This window comes from Bombyx mandarina, chromosome 15 (assembly GCF_030267445.1).
Source record: "Bombyx mandarina strain Sakado chromosome 15, ASM3026744v2".
Lineage (NCBI taxonomy): Eukaryota > Metazoa > Arthropoda > Insecta > Lepidoptera > Bombycidae > Bombyx > Bombyx mandarina.
Window position 1 is genome coordinate 13,937,108 of NC_143221.1, and position 18,674 is coordinate 13,955,781.

At 39.4% G+C, this 18,674-nt stretch overlaps 1 protein-coding gene across 1 annotated transcript in view; it reads left to right on the forward strand.

Annotated features, from left to right (window-relative positions):
- The window catches only part of 5-HT2A (5-hydroxytryptamine receptor 2A), a 100,344-nt gene that overhangs the window by 46,426 nt on the left and 35,244 nt on the right, over window positions 1-18,674 (forward strand). Inside the window, exons 3-4 of the mRNA XM_089733443.1 lie at window positions 2,398-2,500; window positions 14,902-15,023. Of these exons, the coding sequence (XP_089589569.1) occupies window positions 2,398-2,500; window positions 14,902-15,023 (225 nt within the window). The remainder of the gene's footprint in view (window positions 1-2,397; window positions 2,501-14,901; window positions 15,024-18,674) is intronic.

The following is an 18,674-nucleotide window of genomic DNA, read 5'->3' on the forward strand; positions in this document are numbered from 1 at the left end:
CTTCAGCAATGCCAGGGGCAGAGCCAAGCCGCTGCCTACCGCTTAATACTCTCCACAAGCCTCGTTTGAAGAAGGACATGTCATAGCGCTCGGGAAACACCGTGGAGGGGAGCTCATTCCATAGCCGGATGGTACGTGGCAAAAAAGATCTCTGGAAACGCACTGTGGATGACCGCAGTGGCTCCAGGTAGTATGGATGAACTCTACTCCGGTGGCGGGCGGTGCGATGGTAAAAACGAGATGCTGGTATCATCTCGAACAATTCCTCAGAGCACTCCCCATGGAACATACGGTATAAAATACAGAGGGAACCGAAGTCCCTCCGCAAACCCAGAGGCTCCAAACGATCCGAGAGAATGGGATTATCGACAATCCGAACGGCCCTCCTCTGTATGGAGTCAAATGGAAGAAGCTGGTATTTGGGAGCCCCGGCCCAGAGATGGGAGCAGTACTCCATGCGAGGCCGGACTTGTGCTTTATAAAGCAAAAGTCTTTGTCCAGGCGTGAAGTACCGCTTCGCTCTGTTGAGGACTCCCAGCATTTTGGACGCCAACTTGGCTTTGCCTTCCAAATGACTCCGAAACTGGACATCGCTCGAAATGTCGACCCCAAGTACCCCGATACTCTCGGAAGGTTGCAGGGATACTCCTTGGAATTGCGGCGCCATGACAAAGGGGTCCTTCTTCGCAGTGAACGCGCAAACTTGTGTCTTTATAGGGTTGAATTGAACCAAGTTCAATTCACCCCATTCGGAGACTTGCCCCAGAGAGTTCTCCACTTCAGACACAAGTTTTGATCGTCTCTCTTGCACCACGCTCCGCGAGAGACTCTGATGGCCGATATATCGCGCATCCCCCGTGCTATCATCTGCATAGCAATGCATGCCATCAATAGACAGCATGTCATTGATATACAGGATGAAAAGCGTGGGGGAGAGCACCGAACCTTGTGGAACGCCAGCGTTAATGGTCATGGTATCAGAACAATCACCGTCCACAACGACCGTGATGTTCCGCCCATCCAAAAAGCTAGCGATCCACTTGCAGAGACCCTCGGGGATTCCGTAAGATGGTAACTTCGACAAAAAGTGCCCTATGCCAGACCCTGTCGAAGGCCTTCGCGATATCAAGGCTCACGGCAAGAGCCTCGCCCTTGCTCTCCAAGGCTTCAGCCCACCTGTGAGTAAGGTATACAAGAAGATCGCCAGCTGAGCGACTGTGACGGAAACCGTACTGTCGGTCACTGATCAGCTGGCGATCTTCAAGATACTTCAGGAGTTGTATATTTATAATTCGCTCCATCACCTTGGAAAGCAAGGAAGTTATCGCGATAGGCCTGTAGCTCGATGGGTCCGACCGGTCACCCTTCTTGGGGATAGGGTGGACATGGGCGGTCTTCCATGAAGACGGAACCCTGTTAGTGCAATAAGAGAGGCGATACAAACGCGTTAGCGCAGGTGTCAGCTCAGGGGCGCACGTTTTCAAAACCACTGTTAAGTGGTTACCGGAGCCCATAGAGATCAACAACGTAAATGCCGCCGGCCGCTTTGAAACCTAACTCGTAAGCCTCAGTTTTAAAGTACACGTTACTGCTTCATAGCAGAAACAGGCAGGGCGGTGGTACCTACCCATGCTAACTCACAAGACGGCCCGCGCCAGTAAAAAAGATGAGGTCCAAGATTGAACTGAATTGAGCAATGGTTTATATTTGTTTTACTATACTTGCAGTGGTTACGTGATTGTTGCTTCAAAGTACGAATTTTCGCATCTAGTTTCCCATTTGTGATTTTGTTGTTTTTTTTTTTCTTCTCTATCATTTGAATTTGAAGTCGTCGTAGCCTAACGGATAAGACGTCCGGTGCATTCGTGTTGAGTGATGCACCGGTGTTCGAATCTCAGGCGGGTAACATTTTTTCTAATGAAATACGTACTCAATAAATGTTCACAATTGACTTCCACGGTGAAGGAATAGCATCGTGAAATAAAAATGAAACCCGCAAAATTATAATTTGCGTAATTACTGCTGGTAGGACCTCTTGTGAGTCCGCGCAGGTGGGTACCACCACACTGCCTATTTCTGCCGTGAAGCAGTAATGCGTTTCGGTTTGAAGGGAGGAGCAGCCGTTGTAACTATACTTGGGCCCTTAGAACTTATATCTCAAGGTGAGTGGCGCATTTTCGTTGTGGGTGTCTATGGGCTCCAGTAACCACTTAACACCAGGTGGGCTGTGAGCTCGTCCAGCCATCTAAGCAATAAAAAAAAAACAGCCTACAGACGTAGACGCCCACTGTTGGACATAGGCCTCTCCCAAGCCTCTCCATGACGATCGCTGCTTTTGTCTGTTGGATGTTGTTTGTTTGATCCAATTTGTTGCTTTAATTGGTCATATTTGTCCAGGATATTGGCCGTTGGGTGTGGTGTGGTGTAACGTGTACGTCACTTGCGATGTCTTGGCCTGCTCCGCCAGCATCATGCACATGTGTTTCATCAGTATCGGAAGGTATGTATTATATATTATTACTAGCTGACCCGGCAGACTTCGTAGTGCCTCAGTCGATAAATAAAAGACCTAAACTTTTGTATAAAATAAACTTGAAACAAACAAAATGAATAAAAGGAAAAACAAAATTGTAATTTTTATTTAATTCTGAGCATTTTCATGTTTATCTACCTTTTAAACCTTCTCTGGACTTCCACAAATAATTCAAGACCAAAATTAGCCAAATCGGTCCAGCCGCTCTCGAGTTTTAGCGAGACTAACGAACAGCAATTCATTTTTATTTATATAGATATATAGATTGATTGTTAATAATGTTATTATCGTTGTAGAGTTGAAATTACCTTGACCGTTCTTATGAAATTTTGAAAGTTGTATAGAATCTTTTTTTATGCTATCATCGGCATTCCATTTACAAAAAACACATTAATGAGACAGATATTAATTTTATTTTAATTTTAATTTATCGCTATTTGGACTAACCATATAACAAGTAAAACATAATCTTTATCTGAATCTCAGTGAGCTGATTTTACCATGATGAGAAAAGTACCAAAATATAATTGGTATTAGAATTCTCGAAGGTCATGGTATACGGGCAAATACATAAAGATTAACGGTCGAAGAATACGAAGTGAGAGGTTTCTATCATCGCATTCTTCATCCTGACTACTTGAAACAATGACGCTCTTCCATAATGTGGTTCCATAGATTATATTTTACCATCCGGCATCGGATTCAGACTGTACGCCACTTTCTTTTTCAAACGTCTATAGTCTTTAGTCTTTAACAGTAGTTTTTATTGTAATGTAACTTTTGCCGCTCTAACTTTTTATTTATTGCTTAGATGTGTGGACGAGCACCCACCTGGTGTTAAATGGTTACGGGAGCCCATAAACATCTACAACGCAAATGCGCCACCCACCTTGAGATATAAGTTCTAAGGTCTCAGTATAGTAACAACGGCTGCCCCACCCTTCAAACCGAAATGCATTAATGCTTCGCGGCAGAAATAGGCAGGGCGGTGGTACCTACCCGTGCGGACTCACAAGAAGTCCTGCCACCAGTAATGACGCAAATTATAATTTTGCGGGTTTGATTTTTATTACACGATGTTATTCCTTCACTGTGGAGGTCAATCGCGAACGTTAGTAAAGTACGTATTTCATTAGAAAAATTGGTACCCGCCTGCGGGATTCGAACACCGTTGCATCGCAAGATACGAATGCACCGGACGTCTTATCCTTTAGGCCACGACGACTAAACTTTTAAAACGTTGACTGCCATATAGGTCGCCGGTGCCCTACATGGCGCAATGAAGTAACTTGTTCTATCAGAACGTATTACAAATATTCTACGAAAGAAAATAGCGGTATTTACTGATGCTTCCTATCCCGCAATACTCGACGTTTTATTGAGAACAACAGAATCGGACTCGTCTCGAGTTTGGTAATGACATTTTTATCGAGAACAAGTTTATATCGCGCACAATGTGACCCTTCGTTGTGTCAGTTATCTCGGAATATTGATAAACGAAAGCCCTGTGTGACTGGTGAAAGACAAAAACAAAAAAATAAAATCAAACGAACAAAGCGTATTTTCTCGGATATTCCATTTACGAGATCTGAATTTTTATGGAGCGTAATCTTTGAGCTGGATTTGAGGAGTTCGTTTTCCAGTCAACGGCGTGAATGGTGTTTGAATTGAACTTGGATTTTTTGGTTATAACATAAGATCTTCTTAATACGAATTTTGAATTAGAAGTAAAGTATTGATGGCTGATTATGGATTTTTTTGGAACGAAGTTCCATATGGGACGATGCGGAGGGGTACCCTAACCGGGGAAAAACGTCCGTAACGTAAGATTTTTATTAGAAATGCACACAGTGTACGACTTCACTTTGTAATAACGTTCAAATTATTAATGCACACAGTGTACGACTTCAATTTGTAATAGCGTATAAAAAATAACATATTTTTTTATCATTCATTGACCACAATCTCCGAGCGCTCGTTTGCGCAATACACTAACTCTTATGCAAACAACCGTGAATGAAGTGTACCACAATAAGTTCGCACGTTACCGAATGACCGTGGGTTGTTGAGAAACCTCCAGTTTTATTTTCTTTATACCTCGAATAGAACTAAATATTAATATTTTTATAATAAGGAACTTCGTTCCTATCCGGTGTTGCACGACACCACACATCTTTTTTACTTGAGAAAACGGGTGATTGACCTTACGGGTGGTGTTAAGTAGGTACTAAAGCTCATAAGCTTTACAACGTGAAAGCCAATAACCGTTTTGAGATTTGAGTTCTAGGCTCAGTTCTATACTACTACACCGGCTGTCTCGTACCTCGAATCAGAACACATTACTGCTTGGTGGCAAAAAAGGCGGGGTAGTGGTACCAACCTGTGCAGGCTCATAAGACGGCCTAGTATTACCCGATCAGTAATAACACAAATTATTGGTTCCGTAATTTCAATTTTTATTTCTCATGTTTTTCCTTCGCTGTGAGAGTCATTCATGACATGACAATATGTCGTACGTAGGTATTTCATCAGAAAAATTGGTAAGAAGAAAAATACAGATCTCTAAACCACTCTAAAACATTCTCAAACGTTGATACTTCCGTGTTCAGTTTCTGAACGTAAAAATGTCAGCGAGCGACGTCCGCCATGACACCAATCATCTTTCAATGCATAAATTTTATAGTTTTCTTATATTAAGTCGTTCATTTGTAATATAAAGGTACAATAAATATCTCATACAAAAAATATAGTCCACGCTCAATGACCACCACGCAACATACGGTTTATCTATGATATTATAACTTATCGAAGACAACATTAGTGGTGGTAGGACCTCTTGTGAGTGCGCACGGGTAGGTACCTCCACCCTGCCTATTTCTGCTGTGAAGAGGTAATGCGTTTTGATTTGAAGGCTGGGGCAGCCGTTGTAACTACCTATGTACTGAGACCTTAGAACTCATATCTCAAGGTGGGTGGCGCATTTACGTTGTAGTGGTCTATGGACTCCGGTAACCACTTAACACAAGGTGGGCCGTGAGCTCGTTTACTCATCGAAGCAATTATAAAAACAAACAAAAAAACTGTTTAGGAAACTTTGACTGATGCGACATATTTAGTTAGTATATTATTATAAATATTACTTGAAGCAGAACCTGCGTGTCTACAGATGATTAAGTCTAGCCTCCCGCAGTGAATATAAATCAATTTACTACTACCTTCAAAATAAAAACATTGGTATAACAGTAACGGATAGGTCTGGTCTGTAAATCTTTTTGTTGTCGAGCAGAGAAAAAAAATCCAGGACGTTCCCTTGAGTGGCCATTTTGAGTGACGTACCTTTTACAAGGTAGGCACCTTTTAGTGTTGATATTCCGTTCAGGTAATGCGAAGGGGCTCTTTCACATAAGCGATGTTGACGATGCGACGAATATCTATATATATAAAAATGAATTGCTGTTCGTTAGTCTCGCTAAAACTCGAGAACGGCTGGACCGATTTGGCTAATTTTGGTCTTGAATTATTTGTGTGAAGTCCAGAGAGGGTTTAAAAGGTAGATAAACATGAAAATGCTCAGAATTAAATAAAAATTACAATTTTGTTTTTCCTTTTATTCATTTTGTTTGTTTTAAGTTTGTTTTATACAAAAGTTTTAAGTCTTTTATTTATCGATTGAGGCACTACGAAGTCTGTCGGGTCAGCTAGTCTCTAATATATAAATCTACAGTGTGTTTTACGGATGTTCCGTTATAACTACTGAACCATGCATCCGATTAACTTGAAACTTGGTATTCATGTAGAAAATACATGTATTTAATGGATAGGCTAATATTCATATGAGTGTTATACTCACTAATAATAATGACAATAAATAATCTATATATTAATACGTGAAGCAAAAACTTTGTCCGGACGGATTCCTTTTGTTTGTTTTATGTTTATTTTATACAAAAGCTTAGGTCTTTTATTCATCGATTGAGGCACTACGAAGCCTGCCGGGTCAGCTAGTATAAACTAAATGTTTACGTGTTTGTTTGTTCTCGATGAGCTCGTGCGTCTTTCGTCCGTTCTAGTCGTTATAGTTCGTATTTCAGGTGACGTTTTTATTAAAGTTTGTTTTAGTAAAGATCCATCCGCGGGAATGCTCTTGTTGAGGATTTATTTCAGTCTGAGAGGTCGTTTTCGATATCGGGAAACTAGGAATGATGACTTCTATTAAAATCCCCGAGAAACCGGAGACTATAGAATATTTTCATTTGATAATTTTGTAGTTGAATTCTGTGTGGTTGACCAAACTCACTCTGGATTTCGTCACGCGATTTTTCACACACAATTACATTTTACATTTGGGATTTTAAGTTTTGACTTAGAAAACTGCAGTTAGGTAGTATGATTGATAAAAAAATAAGGGCCAAATATGTGTAAAGAAAATGTAAGTACCCACGTTCCTCGTAATATTAGAAAACATTAGCAGTACAGCTGGTATTTATGATTTATTGTGAAATTTAGAGAAAATATTCTTACTGGTGGCAGGACTTCTTGTGAGTCCGCACGGGTAGGTACCACCGCCCTGCCTATTTCAGCCGTGAAGCAGTAATGCGTTTCGGTTTGAAGGGTAGGGCAGCCGTTGTAACTATACTAAGATCTTAGAACTTATATCTCTAGGTGGGTGGCGCATTTACGTTGTAGATGTCTATGGGCTTCAGTAACCACTTAACACATGCCACATGAGTGAGTATGTACATGCTCACTCTACCTCGAGTTATAAATAAGCAGTAGTCTCAGCTAGAAGACCACGCACAATGAGAATCCACGTCTCTCTCTTTCTCTTCCTCTATTTCTAATACGCAGAGGGTTTAGAAGCTATAAATGACAAAACCAGGCAATTCTTTTCATTTTTTCACACATAGCTTTCACTCAGTTCCACTGTGTATATTATGTTCATATATATGTATATAGTGTATTATATATTAAATCTATACAAAAATACACAGTCAAACGATATAAGACACAGTCCATATATACAGAGCCTAGTATGACTTTATTTCACGGTAAAGGCTTGTTACCGGAGTAATCTCGTACGTGAGAGAATATAATGTTTGCACTAGGCACACTCAACTATTATATATCCCAGAATATTAGTTTCGATGGCACCGAATAGAATGAAACGACGGAAATTTAATTTTGATTTTACCAAATCAATATTATTACAGTATTTAACACAGAGAACCTCATTTACTAGCAAAAATATCTATATATTAATACGTGAAGCCAAAACTTTGTATCCCTTTTTACGAAAATTGCGCGGACGGAGGAGTATGAAATTTTCCACACTTATAGAGAATATAGAGAAGAAGTGCACAATGCTAATATATTTTTTAAAATAATGCATAAAATATACATTAAATCAATAAAGAAAACATTACACACACTACATACCATGTATTTGACGCACACACGCATGCATACTGTTTATTGTCAAACTTTTCTTCTTGACGTCTGTTGTTAAATTGAGAATAGATTATGGTTTGACTTTGTTAATATTTATTATAGTATAGTCTTGGCGAAATTTGTGATTATAGAAGTATAAAATACAATCATAATAGTGTACAAACTTACAATTCAAATTAATTATAGTCGAATTTCGACTACTGCGGGACCTCTAGTAGCTATAATTACATTTTCAAGATAAGCTACGGTGTTGAAATATGAGAGGAAGCCAGGAATTTTCTCGTAGAATCTTTTTCTTTCTTTCTTTTTCATTTCTTTTTCTAGTGAAATACGTACTTAATAGATGTTCGCGAAATACTTTTACTGTAGAGGGATGAGATTCTGTAATGAAAATCAAACCCGAAAAAATTACAATATGTATAATAATCACTGGCGGTAAGGCGTGTGAGTCCGCACGGGTAGGTACCGCCACTCCGTTATTTTTGCCGTGAGTCAAAAATGCATTTGTTTGTAGGGTGGGACAGCCGTTGTACTATAAAACTGTGACTTAGAACTCACGTCTCAAGATGCCTAGCGGCATTTCTGCTGTTGATGTCTATGGGCTTCGGTAACCACTTAAAACCAGATGGACCGTGAGCACTTCCACCCATATAAACAATAAAAGTATTATACCAGCGAACTGTGATTGCTCAATAACATTTAATAGTAGGTCCCAATGTGAGCTCGCACGGGTTGGTACCGCCTCAGTGTGGTGAGTAGGATGCGAGGACTGTTAAATAAAATAATTGAGACTTCGACCTATCCACCTATATAAACAATAAAAAGGCTATCATCATCGTCATTCTCCTGCCCTTCTCCCAGTCAGCTGGGGTCGGCGTAACATGTTTTCTCCTACCATACTCCTCTATCATATACCATTTCTTCGCTCACTCCCCTTTTACACATATCGTCTTTCACGCAATCCATCCACATTATCTATTAGGTCTACCTCTTCCTCTAAAACAGCTAGAGCAATAAAAAGGCTATATTGCGCAGTATTGTGTTGTTGCTGTATTTGCGACTCTGGCCAAATCGGCTACAACTTTCCTTATTTTATCTTGAACAGTGTTATATGTTCAGATTCTTAACTATATAACGGGTATGGAGGTTCTTTTTTTGGCCCACCTGGCGTTAAGTGGTAATCGGAGCCCATAGACATCTACAAGGTAAATGAGCATCCCACCTTGAGATATAAGTTCTAAGGTCTCAAATATAGTTACAACGGCTGCCCCACTCTTCAAACCGAAACGCATTACTGCTTCACGGCAGAAATAGGCAGGGTGGTGGTACCCACCCGCGCGGACTCACAAGAGGTCCTACCATCAATAAGTCTTGTTACAGGATCGCAGTCATACTTATTTGGTTCATACTTTATAATCTTCCACAATCAGTCAAGCTTACTCTGGTATCCGGCTCTAAATTATACCATTAAGACCGACGTCTAATATCTAAACTCACTTCTACAAACACTTTGTATATTACGTTTCACTTTTTTTTTTTAGCGTGTTTAGGTGAGCTCACGGGGCTCAAACCGGAGTGTTGCTAACACTGACCCTGGCAAGAGCAGTGCTTCGCAGAATCTACCACCGGATCGGAAACGCGATCCATTGAGAAGATTCGGCGAGAAACTCAGTGGGCTGTGTCTATGGGTTAATTCGCTCGTCGAGCCCTTCGTCGCAAGCGACGGGTTCGACGAGGACGTTGACCGGTGCTCGTGGTGCCTAAAAGCACCGTTAATGGATCGGGAGGATCCGTAATGACGTGCTTTGGGCGTCGTCGACGGTTTACCATTCGGTCTACAGGATCGGGTATGTAGTTTCCAGCGGCCACGACAAGAGGGTTCTCGTGTCGTGCCGCCTTTTCGAAGTGGCGCAACAATGCCGACTGTAGATACTTACTGACAGAGTCGAGCTCCAGGTCATCGTGGAGATCCACGTTCCTCAGGAACCATGGTGCTCCGACGGCTGTTCTGCAGAATCGGGATTGCGTTTTATATAGTTAATCTAAATTATATACCAAGATACTCACTTAATTTTACATAATTCTATGGTTCTCTATAGATGTCATCTTCAAACGAGATTTGAAACGGTCCTGTAGTAAGTAGAATTGTGGTTGTGAAATTAGCATTATTGACGTTATGAATAAGGCTGTTTTCTATCCATGTCTCGTACATACATCGTATTACTATATTCGACTGCATTCGAAATTAATAAAAGAATGTTTATTCAGAACTCTCAAACCTGTAGGAAACATTATATCACACGTAATTTTAGGCCCGATAAACATTCAGAATAAAATCCATCGCTTCCATTCCCTACTGTTATTGTAATAAAAGCGAATATAAGTTAATGGAATATTTATTGGTATTGAGCTGATATGAAAGATTATTAGATATAATATTATCCCCCTCAGTAATCAGAACGTACATTAGGTAATATTTGAAGTTCATATATAACTATAGATAGATATTGATGTTTCGATGATCCGAGTAATTAATATTATATTGAATCTGTGATTCGTATATTTCTTAGATAATCTTAGTTACAGAATTATTAATTTTATGATAGATTTGTTTCCATTGAAAGAGATTTATATAATGGTATATTAACAACGGATTATACGTGTAGGTGTTTATTTATTGTAATTTACATTAATTAATAATTAATTAATTTACATAATATTTATTTTTAATCAGTATTTAATAATCTGCTTAAGGATTTATAGATCACTCTGAATATTATTAATGTGCAAATATGCAGAATGGTCGATGAAATGGCGACACGTTTCGTTAATGCCGAATGTCCCCTAAACTTAATTATAAGATTTCCAATTCAGCTGTAAGACCTGTCGTATTGTTGGTCTGCGAAAGCGGGGGATGAAAGAAGGTTACATTCACCAGATAGTGTTGAGATGGAAGTGTGGAGTAATGAGAATGGATAAAATTAGAAATTAGGGGAAGTCTGAAAGTAGGAAAATGGAAAAACAGGACCTGCTACGCTGACACATTGTGGGATAAGAGCAAGACGAAGAAAACTCTTAATATTGTTAATAATAGCACACCGCAAAACACTGTATCTTTTTGAATTTTTTTATTGCCTAGATGTGTGGACGAGCTCACAGCCCACCTGGTGTTAAGTGGTTACTGGAACCCATAGACATCTACGACGTAAATGCGCCACCCACCTTGAGATATAAGTTCTAAGGTCTCAAGTATAGTTACAACGGCTGCCCCACCCTTCTAACCGAAACGTATTACTGCTTCACGGCAGAAATGGGCGGGGCGGTGGTACCTACCCGTGCGGACTCACAAGAGGTCCTACCACCAGTAATTACGCAAATTATAATTTTGCGGGTTTGATTTTTATTACACGATGTAATTCCTTCACCGTGGAACCTTCAATCGTGAACAATTGTTAAGTACGTATTTCATTAAAAAATTGGTACCCGCCTGCAGGATTCGCCAAACAAAAATGGTTGTTTGGATAATATCGGTTTTAGCGATAGGACATACCTGTCAGTTGACTGTTTTTCAATGTTGTATTTTGTGCAATAAAGTATACTCTCTCTCTCTTCTTAACATCGAATCTAATTTGAATTTAGCGTTCGAATCGTCGCTACATACACAGCGTGTACACACACACACATACGTCGCTATATACAACTGTATATAAGCTTTTGAGGTGTGTTCTTATCAAGCGATGTAGCCATGGTCTTCAAATCTTTTTATTTAGAAATAACTGAAATGTACTTTATATAATTTTGTTTTTTACTTATTGCGCTAAACGGATTCATTAAGTCACGGCCCACACAGTGCAAATAGGTTATCGAAGCTCACCGTGACAGATAAGTCGAACTCTCAGTCGTATTTTAATACAACCTTTCAAAACGGAACGCACTGTATTGCGACAGAATTAGACAGGATGGTGATACCTATCCACGCATGCTTACAATACCGTCTACCACCAATTGAATATTTCTATCATTACATCTATATGTATAAAAATGAATTGATGTTCGTTAGTCTCGCTAAAACTCGAGAACGGCTGAACCGATTTGGCTAATTTTGGTCTTGAATTATTTGTGGAAGTCCAGAGAAGGTTTAAAAGGTAGATTTTAGATTAATATGAAAATGCTCGAAATTAAATAAAAATAACAATTTTGTTTTCCCTTTGATTTGCCCTCGTCGGACGGATTCCTTTTATTTGTGTCTTTTATTTATTGATTGAGACACTACGAAGTCTGCCGGGTCAGCTAGTTTTTTAATAAAATTATTGACAATACAAATCTTTTGCAAAGACGGTAATGTAAATCGAATTCAACACAGATTTAGCCAGAGATGTATAGAAAACAGAATCATGTGTCATATAAGTCAAGACAAATGAAGCAACGCTAAGAAGTAAAGCTAACACACGCACGCGATTTTCTCGTCTACAATGTTATATTTCCGACTACGGGTAATAACAGTGGTAGCTAGATACATTTTACATTTCGTAGATGTGGCTACGTACGTCATTTCTTTTCGTTTAGTGCGATTGTAAAAACTTCAAGCGTTTTACGATTTTGTTCCTTTTTTTTTTTTTTTTTATTGCCTTTGTAGGCAGACGGGCATACGGCCCACCTGATGGTGAGTGGTTACCGTCACCCATGGACTTCAGCAATGCCAGGGGCAGAGCCAAGCCGCTGCCTACCAATCCTGAAAGGATTCTTTTGTTTTCAAATAACTACAAAGTACTATCTGCTCTGTCATACGAAAACTCGGATCCGAGTTTAATGTAGGTTATAAACGTTAAAACAATGTTGCGATGTTAAAATTAATGCCATTCGTACAGAACGTTAATAACATTGTATTTAGGTGTGATTACTGGTGGTAGGACCTGTTGTGAGTCCGCGCGGGTAGGTACCACCACCCTGCCTGTTTCTGCCGTGAAGCAGTAGTGCGTTTCGGTTTGAAGGGCGGGGCAGCCGTTGTAACTATACTGAGACCTTAGAACTTATATCTCAAGGTGGGTGACGCATTTACGTTGTAGATGTCTATGGGCTCCAGTAACCACTTAACACCAAGTGGGCTGTGAGCTCGTCCACCTATCTATATAATAAAAAAAAAGATTGGTTTCTTCGTGTGCGCGTTATGAGATAGTGGAACTAAGCGCTGATTGGGTCTTCGTCTATTTTTTTGCGCCCTTCCTCCTCCATGGTTCCGCGTGGAGGGGCGCAGAGTATGTTGGACTGGATGGTCCGCAGATGTTGGGAGTGGACTGCGGGCCCAAGGATGGTATTTAGGGCCCTGCGCATTAAACGACTCCCCTGCACTCTGCCCAAGCGTCCGATCCCCCAAAGGTCAGAACCAACCTGCAGGGTCGGGACGCGAGACACCCCCAACCGATCGCTCCGTTCATAATGAAGTCACCCATTTGCAGCGAGTTAGGGTCTGTAGTATGTACCTAACTAATATTTTTTTCGATATAACCTTTGAAATGAAAATCTCTTAACACCAGATGACCCGTTAGTTTGTCTGGCCACCGAAAGCATAAATTAGATCGTGTCGATCAAAATATTTTCTTTCTTTCCATTAAAATGTTGAGCGTCCATATTTAATTTTGTTCCATAATAAAAAGGATCATTCGAGGTTCGGGTCTCGGTGCTTTTCAAACATGCATTCAGCCGAAATACGTTTCGTTATTTAGAAAATCAATTGATCCAAACCGCTCGGAATACGAAAATAAAATCGCAAATGGTTTTTTTTTTTCGTTTTGACGAGAGAAAAAGGCATTCTTTTTTTTTGTGTGTGTAGTCAGTCATTCGTTTTTGGTTTATTTTTACGTAAAGTTTTTTTTTGTTGTAATACCATATAATATGTGGGTGAATGATTTCACGGCTGATACGTAGTTTTTTTTTTCTATTTTATATTGCTTAGATGGGTGGACGGGCTCACAGCCCACATGGTGTTAGGTGGTTACTGGAGCCCCTATAGACATCTACAACGTAAATGCGCCACCCACCTTGAAATATAAGTTCTAAGGTCTCAAGTATAGTTACAAAGGCTGCCCCACCCTTCGAAAAGAATATCATCGATATCTATCGATCTACATCACAATGTCTCCGCCATATCAGAGCAAACATATAGACAATTTGTTTTGCTCACAGCCCACCTGATGTTAAATGAAGCTTATAAATTTCAGAAAGGGCCAATACCAAATTCGAGATAGGATAAGTTTTGTAAAACTGAAACGCGTTTTGACTTCGCGGCAGAAATAAGCCGGATTGCTATACATATCCATCCGGGGCCACCATAGATACTAAAAAGACTTTCTAAGTATACAATTATAGTCTGTATAAGTCTAAGCGCTACATTAAAACTCTTCTACGTACTGATACACTTTTCGTTGTTCCCGAAGGTAGATGAGCATACGATAGTTAGTAGTCACCGTAGCTCAAGTGTCACAGCATGTTAATGAACAACTAAGTCAAGGTAATTGAATCCCACAGGCGGATACCAATTTCTCTAATGAAGTATGTACTTGACAAATGTTGACGATTGACTTCCACGGTGAAGGAATAACGCCGCGTAATAAACGTCAAACCCGCAAAATTAAAATTTACGTAATTACTGGTGGTAGGATGTCTTGTGAGTCCGCGCGGGTAGGTACCACCACCCTGCCTATTTCTGCCGTGAAGCAGTAATGCCTTTCGGTTTGAAGGGTGGGCAATCGTTGTACGTTGTAGATGTCTATGGGCTCCGGTAACCACTTAACACCAGGTGCGCCGTGAGCTCGTCCACCCACCTAAGCAATAAAAAAAATAATTTAAATTACTGTAGCACTTTTATAAAAACGTACATATTAAGATCGTTTTCATAATTAACAGCGTTTTTGTGATCTCAGGTATCTCGGTATACGGAACCCGTTGAAGAGTCGCCATCACTCCACGAAGAGGCTTGTGGTCATCAAGATAGCACTCGTGTGGCTACTCAGCATGGTGGTCTCCAGTTCTATTACGGTATTAGGTAAGATTTTATGAAGTAACTATATAATTGGTAATTCTCAAAGAAGAGCGTATTGGGTTGAGCCACTTCGAGTGACATGAAGCTATGGTGGAGGCTGTTAAAGGTCAATGCTCGATTGTGGATGAGTAAAAACTCACCCGCGAGCACGAAGACTGTGAACTATTGTAATCGTCGAAAATTTATCTATACTTCTATACTAATATATAAATATCTAGTGGTTTTTACGGGTGTTCCGTTATAACTACTGAACCATGCATCCGATTGACTTGAAACTTGGTATCCATGTAGAAAATATATGTACTTAATGGATAGACTAATATTTATATGAGTGTTGGACTCCCTAATAATAATGACAATAAATAATAATGTTAACTTTAAATGCGGGTGAGTAAGGCTAGTAATTAATAAATAAACACGAGATGAAACCGTAATAATAATAGTCGTATTTGTATTAAGATACGTTTCAACATGAATGAGAATTAAAATTAAAATATGTCCGCCAGAAATATACAGGAAACAGCCACAGCTACAGCTGAACAGCCAAAAAATAGGCACATTGAAAAAGATTAAGCTGAACTTAAACAGAGCTTTTACGGTTTTTGATACTCGAAGTTTTACAAGTTCTCGTTAACGGCCTGTAAGTCGAACGTAAAATACAGTCTTGTGATTATAGCCTGCAAGGAATGTTCGTCGTGAAAACTCGACTTTCTTAAGTTTCTCCTCGAACTTTACCACCGATTCTTGTTACGAACTCTACATTAAAGCTTATCTGAATTCTGAGATGTGTCTTTTGCATATTAACAAAATAACTCTTTCGGTTTGACTTAACTTTTCGAATGAATATTTCAGTGTAAGTAGCTTATATTCGAAGTTGGGATGATATTATTGTTAATACACACAAGTATGTATTTTAGCGGTTTCTCATATTTTACTATTTCTTACCTTTCAAATACTTTTACTTACTACTAACCTAACCTCAAGCAAATTCTTAAACAATATTTAGTTAATTCAGTTGGCCCGTAAACTCATCTTCTATTGATCTCAATCAAAAGTATTCAACATTAACGAAATATTCTGTTCTAAATTTAATAAAAGTCTTTGTAATTCAAAGATTAATACTGTCGGAGTTGTATATATTCCTTTGTTTCTTTACAAGTGATCTCAAATGCACTTGAACTTGTCAAGAAATAACACCAATTGCAGACATCCATACTAATATTATAAATGCGAAAGTAACTCTGTCTGTCTGTCTGTCTGTCTGTCTGTTCCTCTTTCACGCCTAAACGGCTGAACGGATTTTGATGAAATTTGGTATGGTGATAGATGATAACCTAGAAATGGTCATAGGCTATAAATAATCACGCCATCGTTCTTAGGGGGTAGGCAGTAGGCAGATAACTAAATTGAGTTAGTGATTTTTAGTCGTTTTTGTTGGGACTTTTTCTCTTTCACGTATAAAAGGCTGAACAGATCTTGATGAAATTTAGTAAGGTAATAGATGGTTACCTAAAAACGGATATAAGATCAAAATGATCACGTCATATTACTTAGGGGGTAGGAAGTAGGCAGAAAACTGAATTGAGTTAGTGATTTTTTTATGGTTTTTGGTGGGAGTTTTGCTCTATCATGCCTAAACGGCTGAACGGATTTTGATGAAATTTAGTTAGGTGATAGATAGTAACCTAGAAAAGGATATGGGCTATTAATATTCATGCTATCGTACTTAAGGCGTAGGCAGTAGGCAGAAAACTAATTAAGTTAGTGATTTTTAATAGTTTGGTTTAAAAGTTTACCTCATTCACGCCTTAACGTCTGAACGGATTTTTATAAGACTTGATTAATATAAAGATAGGATCCTAGGCACGGACACAGGCTAGAATTGAGTTAGTGATTTTTTTATGGTTTTTGGTGGGAGTTTTGCTCTATCATGCCTAAACGGCTGAACGGATTTTGATGAAATTTAGTTAGGTGATAGATAGTAACCTAGAAAAGGATATGGGCTATTAATATTCATGCTATCGTACTTAAGGCGTAGGCAGTAGGCAGAAAACTAATTAAGTTAGTGATTTTTAATAGTTTGGTTTAAAAGTTTACCTCATTCACGCCTTAACGTCTGAACGGATTTTTATAAGACTTGATTAATATAAAGATAGGATCCTAGGCACGGACACAGGCTACTTCTTACGGCGGGAAAATACCTCATTCCCGCGGAAATCTAGCGTGATCGTGTCAAGAAGCTAATGACGCCATAGCTACTGAAATGATTTTGATGTTTTTTTTTTTAAATGAGTGTTACTAAGACTTAAAGTTAGTATTTGATCACTTTTCTAACTTAGAGGGTCGGTAGGCGCCATAATTTAGGGAATTTATTATAAAATTTTGATGCATCTGTCTTTATTTAACAGTTTTACTTGGATCGAAACTTAGCGACATACCATCACACTACTTAACTTATAGGGTAGGAAGGTACCAAAATTCAGACTACTTTTTACTTCGGGAAAATATCTCATTCCCACAGGAACCTATACACAGCTACCTATCTACAACATTAAAACTCTGTCTAGAATCACATTACGCCATAGCTATTGATCTGATTTGTATACGATTTTTTATTCAACTGACTGTTAAATTACATACAGATAAAATCTAATTACCTACACCACAGAATTAATATAGTACTACATAACTAGCTACGCTTTAAACTTGAGGAGGTAATTAGATAGACATTTATACGAACTTTATGCTCAGTAATCAATCATAGTGATAAGTTAATACTCATTTTAGACAAAGAAACGGATAGGTAATCAGTTCATCACCGAAATTATAACACCTACACTTAGTTTGTTTACTATTCAACGAGGGAAAATAATTAAATATAACGGAAAACCTTCAAATCATACGTCGTCGTAGTGCATAGTTGTTTAGGTTCAATACGTTATTGATTGATTTAGATATTTAGGTTATAAGTAAAAAGGTTTGCTTTATCGAAGTTTTTATAAAAAATTGTCTTACGTTGTAGTTTTTAAAACTACCGATTTTAAAAATCTTTAATTATTGTTTTATTGTTTTCGATATGCCACGCAAACGTAAATCTAATCTAAGCCGTAGTTCTAGCAGAGCTCGAACTGCAAAAGTTGCTAGAAGCCAAGAATCTGAAGAGCAGACTCAGACGCGTCAGATGTTAGATTCTCAGCGTCATGCGACTCAAAGAGCTTCTGAGACCTATACGCAGACTCAAGCCCGTAGGACCTTAGATGCTGAGCGCCACGCATCTCAAAGGGCCTCTGAGACGTTTACACAGACTCAAGCCCGTCAGGCCCTAGATGCTGAACGCCACGCATCTCAAAGAGCCTCTGAGACGTTTACGCAGACTGAGACCCGTCAGGCCCTGGATGCTGAACGCCACGCATCTCAAAGGGCCTCTGAGACCTATACGCAGACTCAAGCCCGACAAACCTTAGATGCTGAGCGCCACGCATTTCAAAGGGCCTCTGAGACGTTTACGCAGACTCAGGCCCGTCAGACCCTGGATGCTGAACGCCACGCATCTCAAAGAGCTGCTGAGACAGTGGAACAGACTCAGACACGTCGAGTTTTAGATGCCGAACGTCACGCGCAATTGATTGCGGCAGAGACTGACGAAGATTCACA